The sequence below is a fragment of the Cyanistes caeruleus genome, chromosome 9, assembly GCF_971803275.1.
Source record: "Cyanistes caeruleus chromosome 9, bCyaCae1.hap1.1, whole genome shotgun sequence".
NCBI classification, from domain to species: domain Eukaryota; kingdom Metazoa; phylum Chordata; class Aves; order Passeriformes; family Paridae; genus Cyanistes; species Cyanistes caeruleus.
Window position 1 is genome coordinate 3,977,236 of NC_141709.1, and position 19,020 is coordinate 3,996,255.

The window sequence follows — 19,020 nt, forward strand, 5'->3', positions numbered from 1 at the left end:
ACTATCCTAACACCCTTAGAAATGTTGTGTTAATATCCGTAAATTAAACTGCAACAACTGACAACAAATCAGTGACAGCTGGAAGTTAGGATTAAATCTTCATCTAAATGGAGAAATAAAAACCAGAGAGGAAAGATGAAACAACCTGGTATCTCAAAATGCCAAAAGGCTGAAATTAAAACACTTAGGAGTAGCATGGAAAAAGGCTCTGTATAAAATTCCAGGTGCTATAGCACTGCATGGAGAAAGTAGTAAAAGAAACAACCAAAAGAGAAACAAAAAAAAAGAGATGAGAGGGCAGGGAAAGAAAAAACAGTATTTCTTAAACGCAGATAACCTTCTAACCAGCAGAGTTTTCTCTCCACAGGTTGTCTGTAAGGAACAGCCCTGAATCAGTGCAGAAGCCACATGTCAGGGACAGTGATGAAGATGTTCCTGCTGCCAGCCCGGCGCCAGGCCTGGAGGAGATTCCAGCACTGGCAGTAGAGCCAAGGGAGGAAGCAAGGTGACCTGCAGGCACCAAAACAGTGTGGTTTTTTTGACTGAACCTCTGTGCTTGCAATTTGAAGAATGATGTCCAGTGTAGGACATGGCTCTGACACCACAGGATCGCTGAGAGATGAAGCTGTATGTCCCAGCACTGGCCTGGGAATTGAAATGTACAGAGAGAGTCTCTCCCCAAAAGGGAAAGATACAGAAGAATTTCTACCTTTGAATGGACAGGAAGGAAGGAGGAAGAGAAAGAAGATAATTTCTCTTTCAGAGACTATTTAAGGAACTCATTTGTGACACGTGCACACACTTCCTTGCCACAGGACAAAACAAAGAAGTGGGCATTGTGAAAAAAGGATTTTCACGAAGCCATCCCCAGCCACCAAGGCCACCTTCAGGACTGCTGTGGGTGGCAGCTGCACATGGAGCCCCGTCCTCCAGAGAGCCATGCACAAGAACTTCATCTCTGTGGTGTCTTTTCATTCATTATTATGGTAGCAGAGATCACTTCAGTTTCAAGTTCCAAAATGACTGGTTTTGTTTCATCAGGTGTGAACACCAGATGAGCAGAACTGCCTCCCTCTGAGGTCAATCCTTCCCAAATCCCATTTTTAAGTCTGTGTGAGCAATACTTTCAATAGGCAGCCACTGTTGAGCAATCTCTTTCAAAATAAATAAATTCTCATTTATTTTCATTGCAAAAAAAATGAAATTTTAACCAAAAGGTATAACAGAACCATGAAAAAAAATGAAGGAAATAAACCCTGCAGAACTTCATGCTTTCGCTTAGGGCAAAATCCTCTCTAGCTGACATTTCTGAAATGCCTTTTTTTTGTTTTCTCACTTCATTGGTAAAAAGGAAAATGAACTGATATTTTCTATTTTTACCTTAACCACACTAGCACTGTTAGTAAACCATGCTCCATCCCCACCAAGCAGCATGGAACTGCTGTGAGCAATAAAGTCTGGCTTTGAAATTGTACCTTGAAGTCTCAAACCAACCTGCCAACAAGTCCAGAATAATTGCTCTAGATATAAAACACAAAGGCACTCCGGGTTTTAGAAAGAAAAAAGCAACCACCAGTTAGACTAAAAATTAATGAGCATGTGTATTCCAATTCCAACAGACAGGACAGCACCCGTCTGGATTCACTTAGGAACTTGTTATAATCTCTGCCTTATAAAAAGGTTTTTACATATATGAAATGCTCATATACCAGTGAGACATAAAATCAGGATGCCATCAAATCTCCACAGTTTTATGTACAAATCCCTCAGGACTTCAAGCTGCAAAACCAAACATGAATAATTGCATCTATTTTCTAATAAAGACCACGTGCTCTGGGGCACGAGTACACAACTTTTCAAGAGCTCTGCATAATATTTTTGGAGGTATTTCTACTTCAAATAAGCAATTCAGTTAAGCAGAGATAAACATGCACACACATCGGTGACCTTGTTTAAACAATGCACCAATCACTGTGATAAATCTGGTTGCCAAATCTAAATATAGACTTTTCGGAAAAAACAACGGAGTTTGAGTAGAAGAGGCCTTCTCCTATTTACTGTTTACCTAATTATCCAAATGAATGTGCAGTTTGGCCTCTCTCCCCTTTTCCAGCAGCGTGACCACTTTCCCACTGGGAGCCAAGAGAGCTCTGGCTGTTACTGGAATCGCAGCGTGATCCGGCACATTTGATGCTCCGAGCGCGCTTGGTGCAATTTCAAAGCTTGTCTCACAGTTTGGGTATGTGCACACTCTGCTTCCCCCAGACAGCCCCATGCCTGACACAAGGCAGATAGGCACTGCAGGACTGAGTCACTGCTACAGAAACAGGCTTTTTTAAAAAATAAATAAAATTAATTTTTTTTTAATTTTTTTTTTTTTTTCAAATGAAGGCATGGGAGGAGGAAGAAAAATCCCATTCAAAACCCACTCTTAAGTTTCCAACTTTGGGTGCCCAAGCAGGAAATGAGGGGAGGAGGGAGCGCAGGGCAAAAGGAGGAGGAGAAAGTTCTTTTATTCAGGGTTATATTTTTAGGCTATTACTAATTTTGTTTTGTCATTGTGCTACAGAAGCTAGACCTGTGTGAATTAATGCAGCATTATCCTTTCTAATTTTTACTCAGTCCAGGCTGCAGTCTTAACCTAATCTCCTTACATGGGACACGGCAGGGCATTTGCTCCCCCTGCTCTGCTGTGGCTCATATCTTTCCACCAGATACTCCTGCCTGCAGCACATGTCCAGCCATGTATTCCCTCTCTTCCCCAAAGCATGTAGAAAACAAAGAGGATTCCCCACTTTTGTGTTTGGAAAAAAAAATCTACATACCAGGACACCAAACCTTAAATCCTGATTTGTTGTTAAGTACACCAAGATAAAGGGACTTATAACCACAGTATATGGGAAGGAACACCACTGAAATGCTTTTCCTTCGTGCTAAAAATACATCTTAAAGTGTATTTTTCCTTCTTGATTTATGGATATTTATAAGCCAAATTTTGCTGGGGAGGCTGAGGCTAGAGGAGAGAAATCAATGCCCTCTATTCCCTGCTCTATTTTAGTCCATAACAGTCATGCATCCCATTTATTCTTATTGTTTCAAAGCAAGTTAGTTTTAACTTGTATTTTTTTTTAACAAGTTTCTGTCCCTAGCTGTCATTACTATTGTCAAACTATTTTTTTTTATTTTTCCATGTTTGCGCAGCACGGGCCCAACCCATTCCCTCCCTAGATGCAAGTTGCCACACATAGATCAATTACACAGAAATATAATGACTTACAGTAAAGAAATCATTTGGGAAAAAAAAAGCATATGGACCTCAACTTATTTATAAATATCTTCAAAAAGGAGCCTGGAAACATCCCACCCCAGGCTGGTGGTGCACAAGGCAGAAGTGGTGGGGAGTGGCAAGGGAAGAGGCAGACAGACAAGGATTTTATTTTTTGTCTTATTAAAGTTTTGTTTTATTCTTTCCAGAAAAACAAAAAAGGCCAGGAAATCCTCTGAATTTGGCATTCCCAACACCACCTCTTTAGATGAACACGAGGTCCTCGCTTCCTGTTCCCTCCTCACTTCACAGCAAGAGAGGACAGAGCAGGACAATGCCAATGTCAGGAATGCTACAAACAGAGAAGAAGCCCTGTAAGTCAACCCTGGGCCAAATTTGGGTTATTCTATTTACTTCTATTCCATACTAATGCATCCAGGTTTTTTTAACAATGAAAACCCTGGTCAGAGTCACTAAAACTCCTTCTACACTTCTCCTCTCTGGACCAAAGATTAACTGGCCAAGCCTCCTGCAAAATAGTCTCTGACCATCAGCAGCCAGAAGAATTTGGGGGTGGTAATGGTTAAACAGGAAGGAAAGATGAAAGGAAAGGATCCCAAAGCTCAGAACAACTCTCTCCCCACTTGCAACCCTGATGTATGGGAAAGGAGGGGACACGAGGACACAGTCAGTGCTTCTCCTGCTCACACCAGGCATGGAAAGGTGATGGAACACACAGAGAAGTCTCCCTTCCAACCCATGCCTTAGGCTACAGCTTTGGAGCAGCTGTGCCCTCCTGCATCTCAGCCAGAGAGCCTGGACTAAAAGGTGCTGCTGCTCAGGGTTCAAACACAGTTTTGAGACCCATGAGAAGCTGATGTGGTTTCACCATCATGGAGCTGACATGATGCCCAGCAACAGGGGCCAAAACTCACCTCCCTGTGCAAACACACGTTTAGGGACAACTGAAACCAGAACAAAATCAAGTTCTTCCTGTCTGAAAAGCTGTCAAGTATATCAGGTCCTTCTTCTACCTTCCTGACTGTCTAGAAAACTGACTTAAGAAAACTGATTATTCCTCTGGAATAAACTGTAGTAGAAGACAAGGGGATAAAAAAAGGACAAATCTGAGTTTATTTTCTTAAAACATAAACCCCTCAAGGAATATAATTTGCTGCAATTAAATAAAAAAAAAGCCAATCCCCAAGATAAGACTTAACAAATCACCTTGAGAGTTTAATAAATTGTGGTTTGGTTTAGGGGATTTTTCAGATCATCTGTTAATGCATTTACCTGGCCTGTCAAACATACTTCTGAAGTTCTCACACCAGATGAACACAGCAGCCAGAATAGAAAGTGGGCAAGACAGTCTGGAGAACTGTTTCAATAAGGAGGGCTTGAATATTTAATTATTACACTAGAAAGAAGTCTCAGGTCTCAGCTTGTATCATATAAAACTTAACTGAACTTAAATGCACAAAGAGAGTAGGTTTAAATGCGATATTGGGAAGAAATCCTTCCCTGTCAGGGTGGGGAATCCCTGCCACAGATTGCCCAGAGAAGCTGTGGCCACCCCATCCCTGGAGGTGTCCAACGCCAGGTTGGATGGGACTTGGAGAAACCTGGGATAGTGGAAGGTGTCCAGCACATGGCAGGGGGATGGAACAAGATAAGCCTTAAGGTCCTTCCAACCCAAACCTTCTGGGATTTTGTGATAAATTCACCTACCAGATGCAGCCACATCACCGTGGGAAGCTGCGCATCTGCCATTTAACTTTTGGATTCAGACTTTCACAGATGAGCAAGAAATTACTGATACCAAAGTGCTCGAAAAGAACGGATAATACTAAAGATATTTACCATCCTACAGTAAATACACAATTGCTTTTACACTTCTAAAAAAATTTAGTTGTTGATATCTAAAATAACTCTTATTCAGTCTTTAGGTATAAAGAATTACCTTACTTGAGTCTGCATTTCAAGTCTTTCCTGCCTGGATCCCTAAAGATTAGATGCAGGCTGTATTTGTGATGCACAGAAGGCATGAGCTCCTCTTTCTCTATTTTCTTATTTTCTTTGTTCCCCATCATCCACACATGATGTTCCCCAAGCAGCTGAGAAGTGGAATGCTCTGTTCCCAGAGCCAACACCATGAGTCACTGTGTACTCACAAGTCAGGGTACAAGATCTCCCAACACTTTTCCCCCAAATTCCAACCACTTTTCAAACTTTCATTGTGCCTAAATTAAACAGCTTTTGTTATCAAGTGAATGACAACTCACCCCCTGCCAAGCCACTAAACCACATTTAAATGGTAGAACTGTACACCCAATTTAGCATTTCTTAGTGGTTTAGGTGGAAATTCAGGTATGCAGAGAATGACTTTGCAAAGCTGCAATGGTCATCTCGACAGAAGAAGGATAACTAAGCCTGTGAAATACAGAGAGAATCAACAACTGAACACTTACTGGATCTCAGAAGTACAGGAAAATGCCAGCAAATCCAAAACTCACTGCTCCCCCTGGGCTCCTGAACCCTGCAGGAGCTCTGGCTGTGAGCTGACCCTCAAGGAGCACTTTGCTGTTCTGAGCTGTTTAAAACATTTCACTTTGGTGCTTGTGGTTTTACAGCTCCACAGTTTCAAGCTCATCAAAGGAACCTGTAAGGAAAGGTGGGAGGACACAAATACCTCTTAAAATGGCTTTGTTAACTTATCAGTCTGCAGTGGAATTTGAAGTCTGCAAGAAGTTTTCCAGAAATAGTGCATGATTTATGCAGAGATGATTGCACATCAATTTCTTATTCAGAATCTTTGTCACATTCACTGGGAAAAAAGTAGGGTTTATTTCTGTCCTTCATTCTTCTACCCTACTGGGCTCTTTCAGTTACTTTTCCCACTTACTCTCCTCTGCTCTTCCCATGCAACAAACTATCAGACACAGCCAAAAAATGGATTAAATCCCACAAGCTTTCCCATTGTAGACTGTACTTTTCACAGTTGAATAGTCCATATGCATTCAATTCCCATTTACAGGGTCTGATCACTGAATTGAACAGGAGAGTTCATCTGCCTGCACCTCTGCTTTCAGCCTATTTTTGAAAGTCCTTCTTATATAATCACAACTCTAGACTATCAAATGAGTCACAGTTCAATAGATTCAATACTGCAAAAAAATTCTATTCCAACACCAAACTTAAATTTTTCTCTTTTTTAAGCTGGCCATTAAAGAATATTAGAATAGAAGCTGCAGTTCTTTTATCATTAAGACCTCTAAATTTTGTATTGCATCAATATTAAGGGAACTTCTGAATGAACCAGAAGGTGGAAATTTCTGGGTAATCCCACCAAAGGCAGAAAAAGGCAGGGGGAAGGGAAATTACTGCTCTCACATTCTTTTCCTGTTATTAAATGCAATACAATTAAATGCAAGGATTCCTTGTAAAATAACTGACTCCAATCAACACAAACCACACTATGGGGAAAATCAGGCAGAATTTATGGAGCAATACAGAAGAGAACAGTGACGCACAACACAATGTCTCACTAAAGGATGAATAAATGTGCATTTAAAGCTCAGAAACTCAGAGCCAGAAATAAGAGGGGGAAACACGACAGAGAGAGAAAGGGCAAGGGAAGAGAAGGAAGAAATATGTTCTCATTATCTCAAGAGCTTAACTCCAGAGATTCCAGAAGGAGAATTCCAGAAGGAAATAAGAAGCAGCAGAAATTCCAGTGCAGCAGCTTCTGACACAGACAGGTCGAATGCTGCCATTACTTTGCCAGACACATTTGATGATTGATGTGGAGCTCTTGAAATCTGACAGGTAGAAAGCTGCAATTTAGCAAGAATAGTTATTTAAAGCACTTACTCAGGAAAAAAACCCGAATTTAGCCCAAAGAAGAGGCTGCTGCCTGTGATTGTCCCAGAAAATACCTGGCCATGGCAAAAGTTCCATTCAGGGATTTTTAAGACTTTAAAATCTACAGACATAATCAGGAAATTAATGTTTGTATTTTTTCGCACGAGCCTAATTATAACTTTCAGCCCCAGAGTTACTTTCAGTATTCACAAAACTCAGTTTAAATTTACTCTTCCTACTACCTAAGCTATCATCTGTTATCTCCTCTCAGGCCCTGCAAAAACTGAAACTGGAAACCTCATTTTCAAAGCTAATTATCTTACTGTTATCTGAAAACAACCCTCAGGATTACAAATTTAATCAAAATAATAACTGAATACACTGACAAGTGAACCAAAATACTTCCAGTGTTTATACCAGGAGCAATAATTAGTGTTTTGTCATGTCAGAAAGTGACTGCAAGTTTATCTCCACAAGGAAAATGACTGGAACAATACAAGTAGTAGCTCCTTACTGAAGAGAAGATACAGAGATACAAGAACAGGAAAAAGTTCACTTTTAATGTAAGGTACCTTCAGAGACATAAATACAATTTATTGCCAAAGTGATTTATTACTAATCCAACTTTTTTTTTTTTTTTAAGAGGCTAAAATGTTTTCATTATTAAAAAAAAAGAATTAAAATAAAAATATATATTAAGTTCCCAGAAAACAAAAATAGGAACTTCCTAAGATTTTTTTACTTTACATGGCTCAATTTCCTCTCCCCTTGCAATTATCTGTCTGCAGAGGAAATAGCACACAACGTTCTGTGCCTGGCTAGGAGCTTCATAAAAACAATGAATATTCAAGGTAATACCATGTTATTTTTAAACAGATTATTTTCTTTCTTGTTTTGTTGTTGTTTGTTTTTAAAGAATATTAAAAGCCTTTCTGCAGACAGGATTCTGATGGCTCCATGGCAGAAGAATGCAGCACTGCTAAATGCTAAACAGATTTAGAATATTTCTGACACCTGTGCTGCAAGACTGTCATTAAATGAGATGCTCTTCTGAGCAAATGTGTTCTATAACATGTCCACTTGAATGAATCACTGCACTCAGGTGATTAAATCCATACTGAAACTCCCTTAGCCATGGGCCCTGATGTGACAGCTCAGGGGCTACCACCCTTAAAAGCCATACTCCTCTCTATAAGGGTAAAGGTCCCTGATACATCATCCTCAGCACTCTCAGACAGAAGATATTACTGATGCTTAAATAAAATTACCTGAGATCCCCGTTACTTCCATTATTTACCTGCCAACAGAAAATTATTCATATTTTTATTATATATTCTTCTTATTATTATTCTGTAACTACATTACAGAAATGTAAAGATAATGCAACCATTAAGACTCTTATTTTTCTGCTATTTGAGAGCTTTGATGGGACAACTTGAAAGTTCATTTAATGGCTTCTTGCAACCACTGCCATCCTGCAGAACCTCCAGGTGATATGGCAGCATCAGCTGTGGTGATGCAGCTGAAATAAACAAATATGAAATTTGTTTTCATAGTTAGAAAACAAAGGATACTGCTTAGCTTAGTCCTTCTCAATAAGCTTTTGCTGCTTTGCTGTTCTTTAACGTAGTGAGTTTCCCATTCAGTTTGTATTTTTATATAAGACAAAGAATAATGTTCAAGAACAACCAATTTCAGTTGAATTAAAAGTCTCTTTAGCTAGGGCATGGCTGAAGCTTATTTTAGTGTACAAACAACAGTTTGCATTTTCTCTGCAGCTGTACACCAGCAGAAAGGCAAATTAAAGAGTATTTAAAAGCAGCAGGGATCTCAAGAGAGGAAAGATAGATCCAGCAGCATTTATTAGGCTGGCAAAATGCCATTTTGACCATGATATTTTATAACCTTTTTGTTTTAAATAGAGATCAAAACCTTACAATGTTCAGTTTCACCACCACTTCATGAAGTGCTCGCCAGTTCTACACCATAACCAACCTTAAACATATTTATACATTAGTAGGAGTCATTAAAAATATTTCACTATATTAAAATAATACAATCTCAAGGGGCCATTAAAAAACCTACTGTCTCAAAGTATGTGGAATAGAAGTTCTGCTGAAATAGTATCTGACCACATCTGTTCTTATAGAGAACTCACCATTTAGAAGTCCCTTTTAAAGTCTGATATTTCACGTAGTTCATTAATCCTAAAATCTCTGAAAGCTGCTGTAAGTTGTTGCTGGCTAATCAAACACATAATTTTTGACCACACAAACACATGATCATTTTCAGATCTTCAAGTAAACCCCTCCTTAACAACCAAGAATGGAAGAAAATGTTATTTTTTAATGACATGAGACGCACTAAAAAAAGAAGAATGGTCATCACTTAAAGACTCTACTTAGTAAAGACAAAATCAGTGTCTTTTTCTGTGATGAAACAAAATAAGGTGTAGACCTGTATTTTTGCTGCTTCTCATACCATAAACACTGAAAAATAAATACTGTGTCCTCTGTGCTTCTTTGTAATCTTTCCTCCCTGTGCCATTTCTTTTTCAATCTGATTGCTAATTGCAGCAGTCCTTTTATCCATGGGCTGCTATGAAGATCTGGGCAGCAGGTTGGGATTATGGGACCAGCACTCAACTCCCTGCAAATGCAGAAACCAGACTGGCTTCAAGCACACGCTTCCCCTGGGGCAGAATGACTGCCTGTATTTACTCACCCTATCCAAGTGCTTTTTCAATGGGTACACTTGTTCCAGGATCACATTCCCTACACCTCATTCTCCCAGCATCCTCAACTTTCTAACATCCTGCAGGCATTTATTTAAAAAAACTAATTTAACACATCTCCCCACTATGTAAACAGTGAGATTCAAGGGGAAAAAAACCCCCCAAAATAATACAGCTCTCCAGGGGTTCTGAAATGATGCTGAAAGTTATCAAAGCCAAGGTTATTTAGATGTTGCTCTATTGGCTGTGTTTCCCTCCACAAAACATTGTGCTTTCAAACATCGATGAACTAAAACTCTGAAGAAATGTACACAAGGTATGTACACAAAGTAAATGTGTGCTCTAGCCACTTAATGCCTGCTAAACTTGCCTATAAAAAAACCCCTTTGTTAATTCTCAAACTGACTTTTTCAAGTGAAATTTCAACTAGAGTCATTCTGTTCTTCTTATCCCTGAAGTAAAAAGGGCCTAGAAGAGACCTGGAGAGGGATGTTTGACAAGGGCAGTCAGTAGTGACAGGACAAGGGGGAATGGCTTCACACTACCAGAGGACAGGGTCAGATAAGATAATGGGAAGAAATTCTGCCCTGGGAGGGTGGTGAGGCCCTGGCACAGGTTTCCCAAGGAAGCTGTGGTTGCCCCATCCCCAGAAGTGTTCAAGGTCAGGTTTAGAGGGCTTGGAGTCATCTGGTCTAGTGGAAGGTGGCCCTACCCATGTCAGGGAAGTTGGAATGAGATGATCTTTGAGGTCCCTTCCAACCAAACCATTCCATGGTTCAATGACATTTATTTTCACTCAGCTTCTTTTTGGAAAGACTGGTTAATTTACCCTAAGTCCCAAGCTATTTATAGAGAGATGAATGAGATCTCTACAGTTTCCTGTATTTGTCACACTGCATCTGTCACAATGCAATCAAGGAGATTACTCTGTTTCAAGTTAAGACTTTTAAGACTCCAATTTTCTTAAAGGCAGAAAGTCATGGATTCTGAGAAATCCTGGATGAATAGGGAGAGACCAGTAAGTTTGGGCTAGAAGGGAATAGGATTTGCTAACAAGACCTCCTTCCCAACAAAGGGCAACACAATAACTTGGCACATCCAGTCTGTAACTTGAACAAGAGAAGTGCTTGTGCCTACACTGCCCCCTCCATGCTCTCAGCTGCAGCCCTGGGAGAGATGGGCACCAGCCAACAACTCACACAAAAGTCCTAATTTCCAAGAACAACTTTTCATTAAAATTCACACACTGATAAAATCGGCACTTGGACAAACTTTACCACATGTGGCCCAGGTTGTGTCCTCCTATCCTTATCCCAGCCCGGAGCAAAGTTGTCCTGCTTCAGGAGGGCTGTTTCAGTCTCTGATAACTCACCTAATCAGCCCTAATTAGGCACTGAAGAGCTTTCTGCCCTATTAAGCAGTCATTCCCTCAGATATGGCACTGCAGAAACTGTTTCCTGCTGAAGCAGTTTGGGATGCCTGCTTTGCAGAAGAGCAGCACGAAGAAAGGTGCTTGCACCAGAAAGACATAAGGCTAATAAAATCAATTCCTGACATTTGAGACAGCCTCTTAAAAACATTCACTGGCTATGCATATAATCACTTGATAATTACACTAATTTGCACAATTAAGAGCTGGATAAACACCATAAATTTAAATGAGAAACCACAGGCACAGGCTGGTGCTGCTACTGGAATATTTTAAAATCCAAAATATCCAACACTGCTGATGACAATTTCTGTAACTGTGCAACATGAGAGCACCTTACTGAAATCCAGAGAGATACTTGCCACCAAATCAAAAGAACAGGAGCAAAGCAATAAAATAGTTTCTTCTACAGCTCATCGGTGTTGTTTTCTTCTCAGCCTCATCTTTCAGTGCAGTCACAACTCACACAGCAGTTTAAATGCCCCTGAGGTGGTGCCTGTCTCCTGCAAACTCTCCACTCCCTCCAAAACTTCCAAATTAAACGGACTGCTGCTGCTACAGAGCCAAGCTAAGGTAGAAATCCCAGGGCAGGCTAAGAAACAGACTTTAAACACACATTCACCCAGATAACCATCTTCTCCACGGACAAAGGTTTTGGCATTTTCAGGTTGCCGTCTCGCACTGGAGATGAAAGATGAAAACAACAGCAATACCCAACAGCTCTCTGCCTGCTACCACATTTCTCCTCCCAGGCACCTAAACCCTTCTGAGCAGTTATCTCTCCCATCAGACAAGATGTTTCCCGTACTCACCACTCCATGTCTTTGCCTGCATCAGCATCTTCCTCATCAGGCTTGCCATACTGGAATTTTTACCCGTGTTGCCTAAACCTGCTCATGCCCAAACCAGGTGGAAGAGGTAAAAAAAGACACCTGCATCTTGTCTCTGCCAGCGCCGTGGCTTTTCCTGCAGAGGCTGCACAGCGACTGGAGGAGCAGGGCTGAGCACACACACACACACACACGCGTGCATGCACACGCACAGGAAGCCTGGAACTGAATCAGTATTAAACGGACCGACTTCCTTCTTCATGCTCCAGTATCTCGGCCGTAAACAAGCACTGCACATTAGCTGAGTGATGCCGAAAAGTCCAGCAGTGAAGGACAAAAGAAGGGAGTGGCTCCAGCAAGGAATAACTATTTTAAATACACAAACATCTTCCCATCAGATTAAAACTAGCTTTTAAATTAGGCAGATTCTGAAGCCATTGTTGTGACAGGGTAACTCAAGACAAACAGGAGACGCTGCTTCCTCCTCTGGAGAGGTCTCCTGGATTTCCAGTACGAGGTGTCCCAAAAGCATTCCACATGCCTGGTCAAAAAGTGTTCATGAAAAGAGTTCCAGTCACTCCAGGGAGAGAAGGCAAAGAAGGGGGAGGCAGACGCAAAAACAAGCCCCCAGAGAAGGTGCTTGTCCAGTGCAGCAGCAATGGAGGAGCAGAGGAGGATGCTGAGCTTGTGTATGGGTCAGAGCATATGGCTTTGGTCACCAGCCTGCCCCACAAGCCAGCCCCCAGCTCTCCAGGAACAAGGTCAGCCTGGCAGAAATGAGTGTGTGGGATTTGGCAGGAGTCAAACCCATCCTCCCCAACAATGTTTAAGCACAGCCTGCTTGTCTTCTGGGAGATCTCCACCTCACCACACAAAGCCTCAGGCTCCTTCAGCTTCCAATGGCTTTTCCCCACCATTTTGTGGCATTTACTTCATGGCAGCTCCACCTCTGAGCAAAAGGAGCACACCACCAGCATGCACCAGACCTTTTTGCACAGCCCAAGAGGGTTCTAACATTTACTCCAATGCTGGCAACAAAAGCTCTGTTGACAGAGAAGAGAGCAGGCAGGTCAAGTTCCACTGACCCAAGATGCTCCAAAGGAAGGTGATGATTTCTTTGACAACTCCACTGGCTCCCCAGCAGTTCCATGCTGGGTGCAGGCAGGATGAGCAAGGGCAAGCAGAGCCCATGAGAGAGACAGCAGCAGCCACTTGTGTCCAGTGCTGTGCTCACGGACACCCTGCTGCAGACTGACAAGCTGGGTGGCTCTGGACAGAGTCTCTGCCCATTTGCTCTGCCCAGCAGCAGCTCTCCACCCCTGCATGTCTGCTGCCATCAGGGAAGCCTGCCACATTCAAGCATCCTTGGAAGGAGAGAGGAGGCAGGATGGACAGGGGGATCCTGTTCCATCCCTAAGGGTCAGCCAAACAGTGTCCATTCTCACCTTGGCTGGGACACAGACACAGCAGCCCTTCTGCTCACACTAATCCAGTGCTTGGAAAATGCCAGTCCAAAAGTGAACTTCCCCCAACCACCTGGGATGGAAAAGGCTTTGCAGCACTCAAGACCCTTCCTGTCTCTGAGAGCACACCAGAGTTACAGCAGTTCTTGGTCTGAAGCCTTCAGCAGGCAGTGCCTTCACTGATAACACCAATGAAATGGTGCCTGACCTCTGTGGTTTCTCAAACCAAGCCACACTGTGGCTGGCACAAAAGGCTGAGTGAGGAGAAAGCTGGGAGCTGGGCAGTGTTCAGCCCCAAGATGATGAGAAGTGCCTGCCTGAAAGAGCTCCATCCTATGTGTTTTCAGATGTGCTTTTTATTTGTCTTTCTCTCAAAGACCACTTATCTCATAAAAGGCCTTTTTAACATCTAAACTAAAACACTGAGAGATCTGCAACTACTCAGAGACCCTTTTTATTACCATCTTACAAAGCTGGCTACTGAAGACCCTCATTTTTTCTTACTCTCTTAATAAGGCAACAGCAGATTCTTCTCCCCTTCTCTTTCAAGAAATTAAGTTCTTATAAAAGTAAAGTACGATTAAATTGCTGATATCCCTTATGTTTAACTGTGAGATTGAGGGTTTGGAGTAAAAAAAAAAACAGTGCTGGTCACAAAACCAGAAAATTCACATGAATCTTTCCAGATATAGTGCAGAAGTTTCACAGCAACCCTCCACGTAAGAGAAGCCCGTCTGCAAAGAGGCAAGGGAGCACAGGGCAAGCAGTGTGAAAGCCCAGTGGCCTTTTGCTGAAGGGCTCTTTCTCCTCATTCCACCATCCAAGCCTGAAAAGCAACACTTCATTATGGAAGAACTGCACACGGTTTCAAACCTTCATTTCCATTTTGGCAGGAAAACTTGCTAGTGCATAAGACTCAGACTGAGCAAACCCCTCTGTCTTTGTTTCCCTTCACTCAACAGTTTGGGTTGGAAGGGACTTTAAATATCATCTCATTCCAACCCTCTGCCATGGGCAGGGACACCTTCTGCTAAATCAGGTTGCTCCCATCTAGCGTTGAACACTTCCAGGGATGGGGCAGCCACAGCTTCTCTGGGCACTCTGTGCCAGGGCCTCGCCAACCTCACAGGGAAGAATTTCTGACCAATATCCCATCTAACCCTGCCCTCTGTCAGCCATTGCCCCTTGTCCTGTCACTGCATGCCTCTGTAAAAATTCCCTTGCAGCTCTCTTGAAGCCCCTTTAGGTATCAGAAGATCACCCTGGAACCTTTTCTACTCCAGGCTGTACAACCCCAACTCTGCCACTCTTTCTTCACAGGAGAGGAGGCGCTCTAGCCTTTTCTTCTCCAGATTATTTTTGTGGCCCTTCTCTGGACCTGCATCAACAGGTCCTCATCCTTCTTATGAGGGAGCGGTTGGTGTAGTCCAACATGCCAGCTAACTGCCTCAATACATATTTTCATGTACATGTCTGCCAAAAGCCATTCAGAATTTAATTCTTCAAGTGTAATGAAATCACTGCTACAGTACAAAACATAAATCATTTCTTTAATACCCATCAGCCAAAGTAGGCTTCACATTAACACCCTCATCTCTGCCAAGTACCAAAACAATTGCCACGTGAATATTAACAGGGTTCATTGGCAGGGTGATGTGATTATCACAGGGAATCTCAGGAGATACTGCAGGACACTTCAGATTTGCACCAACAGCAATTACTTCAGGCAGTAGAAGTTCCTCAGCCTGGTTATGGAGGGGTTCCACATAGTAAAAATAAAAAGTCTTGGGATGAGACTGCTTGGGAGCAAAGGAGAGAAAATATTGCTGCTCCCAGAAGCAGCACTCTGAGGAATCAAAGCCTTTCATGCTTCAGAAACAAAAATGTAATAGCAGCTCTGCAGCTTCTCACTCCCCCATAAGGGGAAGAAAAATGGTCTTGAATTTGTGATCCCTTTAAGGTCACACAGAATGACGAGTTTGGTCAGTTAACCCCTTGAAGAGGTTTTCTGGGATAGATCAACACTAACATCAGAGATGGCAATAAGGGGAATGGAGAGCAGCACACAGGCTTCAGACCAGCAAAGCTGTGCTCAAATCTTCCACCCACTTCTACTTTCAACACCACTTCCCCAGTGCTTGGGGCATTCACCTGTTACACACCAACTGAACAGAATGTTCTACACTTCACTGGTGAAAAGTCAATTACAGCTCCTCACCTGGTTCCAGAAGCACCAGGAATCATGCAATTTCCTGAGCTGAGCCCAGGCTTTCTTGGCAGCCAAAGCTTTCAAACAATCTTCAAGGATTTAAAGTTTAGACTAAAGTTTTGCCAGCAGCACTTTAAACCTGCGCATCTCCCCTTTGCTTCCCATGCGATTACAGAAAGTTGTAGTAAAAGCTTGTCCCAAACAGAAATATAAGACCAAACATATTTTTAATATTACATATAAAAACAGCAATTAGGATTTTGTTTCAGTTGCAAATACACTCAAAACCAGAAAAATTATCACCCTGTGTAGGTAGAGTCAGAGGGTATATTTTAAGTTTGGGATCTCACATATTTGTGACTCTTTATTCTAGACCATGACAAAGAGGGTGCTGCGATTTCAGGTCACATTTGTACTAAGGACCCACCATCTCCTCTAATTTTACAGGCTTTACCAAAAAGGAAGGACATCCTCTCCCCACCCTTAGATACTGCTCCTTCTACAGACTCTTCAAAAAAGAAGAAGAAAAAAAAAAACCAAACCAACAAGTTGACACCCAGCACAGTGACCTGATGTTTTCCACGCGTTTGCCCTCCGATAAGCACAAAAAATGCTTTCTGCTGGGCGTTTTCCCTGTTAACCTTCCTGAGCAAAAACATTAGTGCTTGGAAGAAAACGGAACCTAATGCAGTAGGTAATGATACTAAATATAAGCAGTGAGTCAAATCACTTTGTTTCTCAGGCATGCAGCTCAACAAGTTGTTTCAGAACAGCAAAAATACAGTCCCTGTGCAGACCCCAAAACAGCTGATCATTCCTCATTTTTATGGATTTTTTGGGGTTAAGCAGAATGTATTCTTAGTTTCACAGAACTCTGTGAAACAGATGCAGTTCAGCAATTTTTCACAGCAGCTGCTACTGTTACAAACCCTCATTCCCCAGTGACCATCTAGCAAAACACTCTTACAACTGGCCTAAGAAAAACGAGGGACAGAAGAAAGCACACAGGAAAGGGAATATCCAAGGCACTGCTGAGATTTGTTTCAGATTTCTCCTGCCAACAAAGCCACAGAATCATAGCATGAACTGTTGAGGCAGGACAGATTAAACTGGCTTGGGTGGCCATGCAAAGAGGGAATCTGCTCCCCAACTCCTCCAGCTCCAGCAGATAGGCAGGATAAGTCCAAAGTGTTCAACCATCCTTGGAAGCCAAGTCTGGAGGCTGGCAAAGCGACAGAAAGCCTGCAGGAGATGCTTCCCACTATGCAAGAGATAGTGGGAGGCTGCTCTTCAAACAGAAAAATACACACTTGTTAAAAAGAAGGGATTAAATATCTAATGGACAAGTCAATGGAGGAAATCAATGATGCATTAATAGCTTCAATCATTCTCAAAGTATTTGCACAGTCTGCATTCAAAGACTCTCTCTGGGGAAATAAACAACAACAAAAACCAAACCAAACCAACCGCAAAATAAACCACAGATCCAAGTATTATTAAAAAATATTAAGTTATTTATTTAAAGTCTACCTCTACAGATACTCACCAACTCCCTTCCTCCCATCCCCACAAATCGTGTCCAATCTGGAAAAAGCCATCTAATTGAAAAATTCCATGTTTTAAGCATCTCAAATACCATGTCTCTCTCTGCATGTTAACTAGGAATTAAGATAGGCAAGGAAGAGATCACTGAGACTGCATGGGAGATCACTATAAATTTGTCTCCAGAGACAGTCTGTATTTGGGAGCAGAAGTGTATTTATTTATTATGTTTAAATGCCAATAGCAATTCCATGTCTCTGTTTTGGTTTAGAAAAATTTAAAACAGAGTGAAAATTATCAGTAACTGCAGGCAGCACTAACACTGCTGTGACTTATAGAACAATCAGGTTTTATGGGCCGTGGAGAGCAAGGGCACAGGGTTTGGGGAGAACCACATATCCTTCCAGAAATGCGCTAATAAAATGACATATTGTCTTCTTGAATCCAAGACATCAAAACCAAATGTCTCTAATAAGTCTTGGTAGGACATAAAAAACCCAAAAACAGTGCAAAGAAGTCACAAACATGGAGCTACCTTTTTTTGCAGCATGAATTCTCTGAAATGCAGCTCATTACTATATCCAAGTCTCTACAAAAATCAAAACTTCCCAGTAGCTGCTCTGCAAGTTCTCAGTACAGGGCTGAGGTTCATGCTCCCCTCAACAATAACATTCACCTTGGCTGTGGAGGTCTGGACACACGGTACAGTCCTCAGCAGGGTTTCCCAGAGCTTTCCAGACTCCTTCCCTGAGTCAGGTGTCCCCTTCTTCCCCAGCAATGTACATCCTCTGGAAGAAGTCTCCTTCCCTCTGCAGCTTCTCTTAACCATTTTTGCACAGTTCATAGTGAAAAAGGAGAGAAGGGGAGAGGAGGACAGGGAGATAAAGTCAGGTCCTTTCACAGAAGGATATGCAAGGTACACCAAGTCTAGCAGAGGGGGTCTCATGCCCTTAGGTGGGAAGGGACCTTAAAAATCATCTCATTCCACCCTCCTGCCATGGGCAGGGACACCTTCCACTAGATCAGGTGACTCCAAGCCCTGTCCAGCCTGGCCTTGGACACTTCCAGGGATGAAGCAACCACAGTTTCTCTGAGCAACTGTGCCAGGGCCTCACCATCCTCACAGGGAGGAATTTTTTCCTAATACATCATTTGAATCTATGCTCCTTCATCATGAAGCCATTCTCCCTTGTCCTACCAGCAGCTACAGGTAGAACAAGACAGGCAGTCCATGACTGCCTGCAGTTGTCTGTTTTACCTCCACAGAAAACCTGCAAGAATACGGCAAAAAATTCCCCCCAAATACAAATTATACACAGTAACAAGTATTTCTCACCTCTCACACAACATTCTTGATGAACAAATTAAGTTTGTTGGAGTTCATACAGTATTTTAAAGTGCACTCAAAAGAAAAAAAAAAAAAGGAAAAAAAGTGAAGTTTCAACTTCTGAATTTTTGTCAAAGGGTTTTGATAAGGAAGAATTTGTAGATTTTTCTCTCTTCTCCCACTGCTCTCCCTCCCTTGGGACACAGTTTCCTATATAAACATGCACAGAAAGACATACTAAAGACTGATTTTGAGCTACAATTTGAGCCAGACTGAAAAAAAAAAAAAAGACAAAAAGAAGAAAAAAAAAAAGGACACAAAGCTGAATTCAGAAGATGTGAAATCTGAACTGAGAGATGA

The 19,020-nt window shown here is 42.0% G+C and overlaps 1 protein-coding gene across 8 annotated transcripts in view; it reads right to left on the bottom strand.

Annotated features, from left to right (window-relative positions):
- Positions 1–19,020, bottom strand: part of RASAL2 (RAS protein activator like 2) — a 160,837-nt gene that overhangs the window by 111,166 nt on the left and 30,651 nt on the right. For 3 of the 8 annotated variants that reach the window (XM_086842944.1, XM_086842943.1, XM_023931712.2), the window contains exon 1: positions 12,102–12,280. The exons of the other annotated variants lie outside the window; for them this stretch is intronic. In XM_086842944.1, coding sequence (XP_086699070.1) covers positions 12,102–12,150 — 49 coding nt within the window. In that variant the 5' untranslated portion in view covers positions 12,151–12,280. Of the gene's footprint in view, positions 1–12,101; positions 12,281–19,020 lie in introns of those variants that run through there. 8 annotated transcript variants of the gene reach the window in all.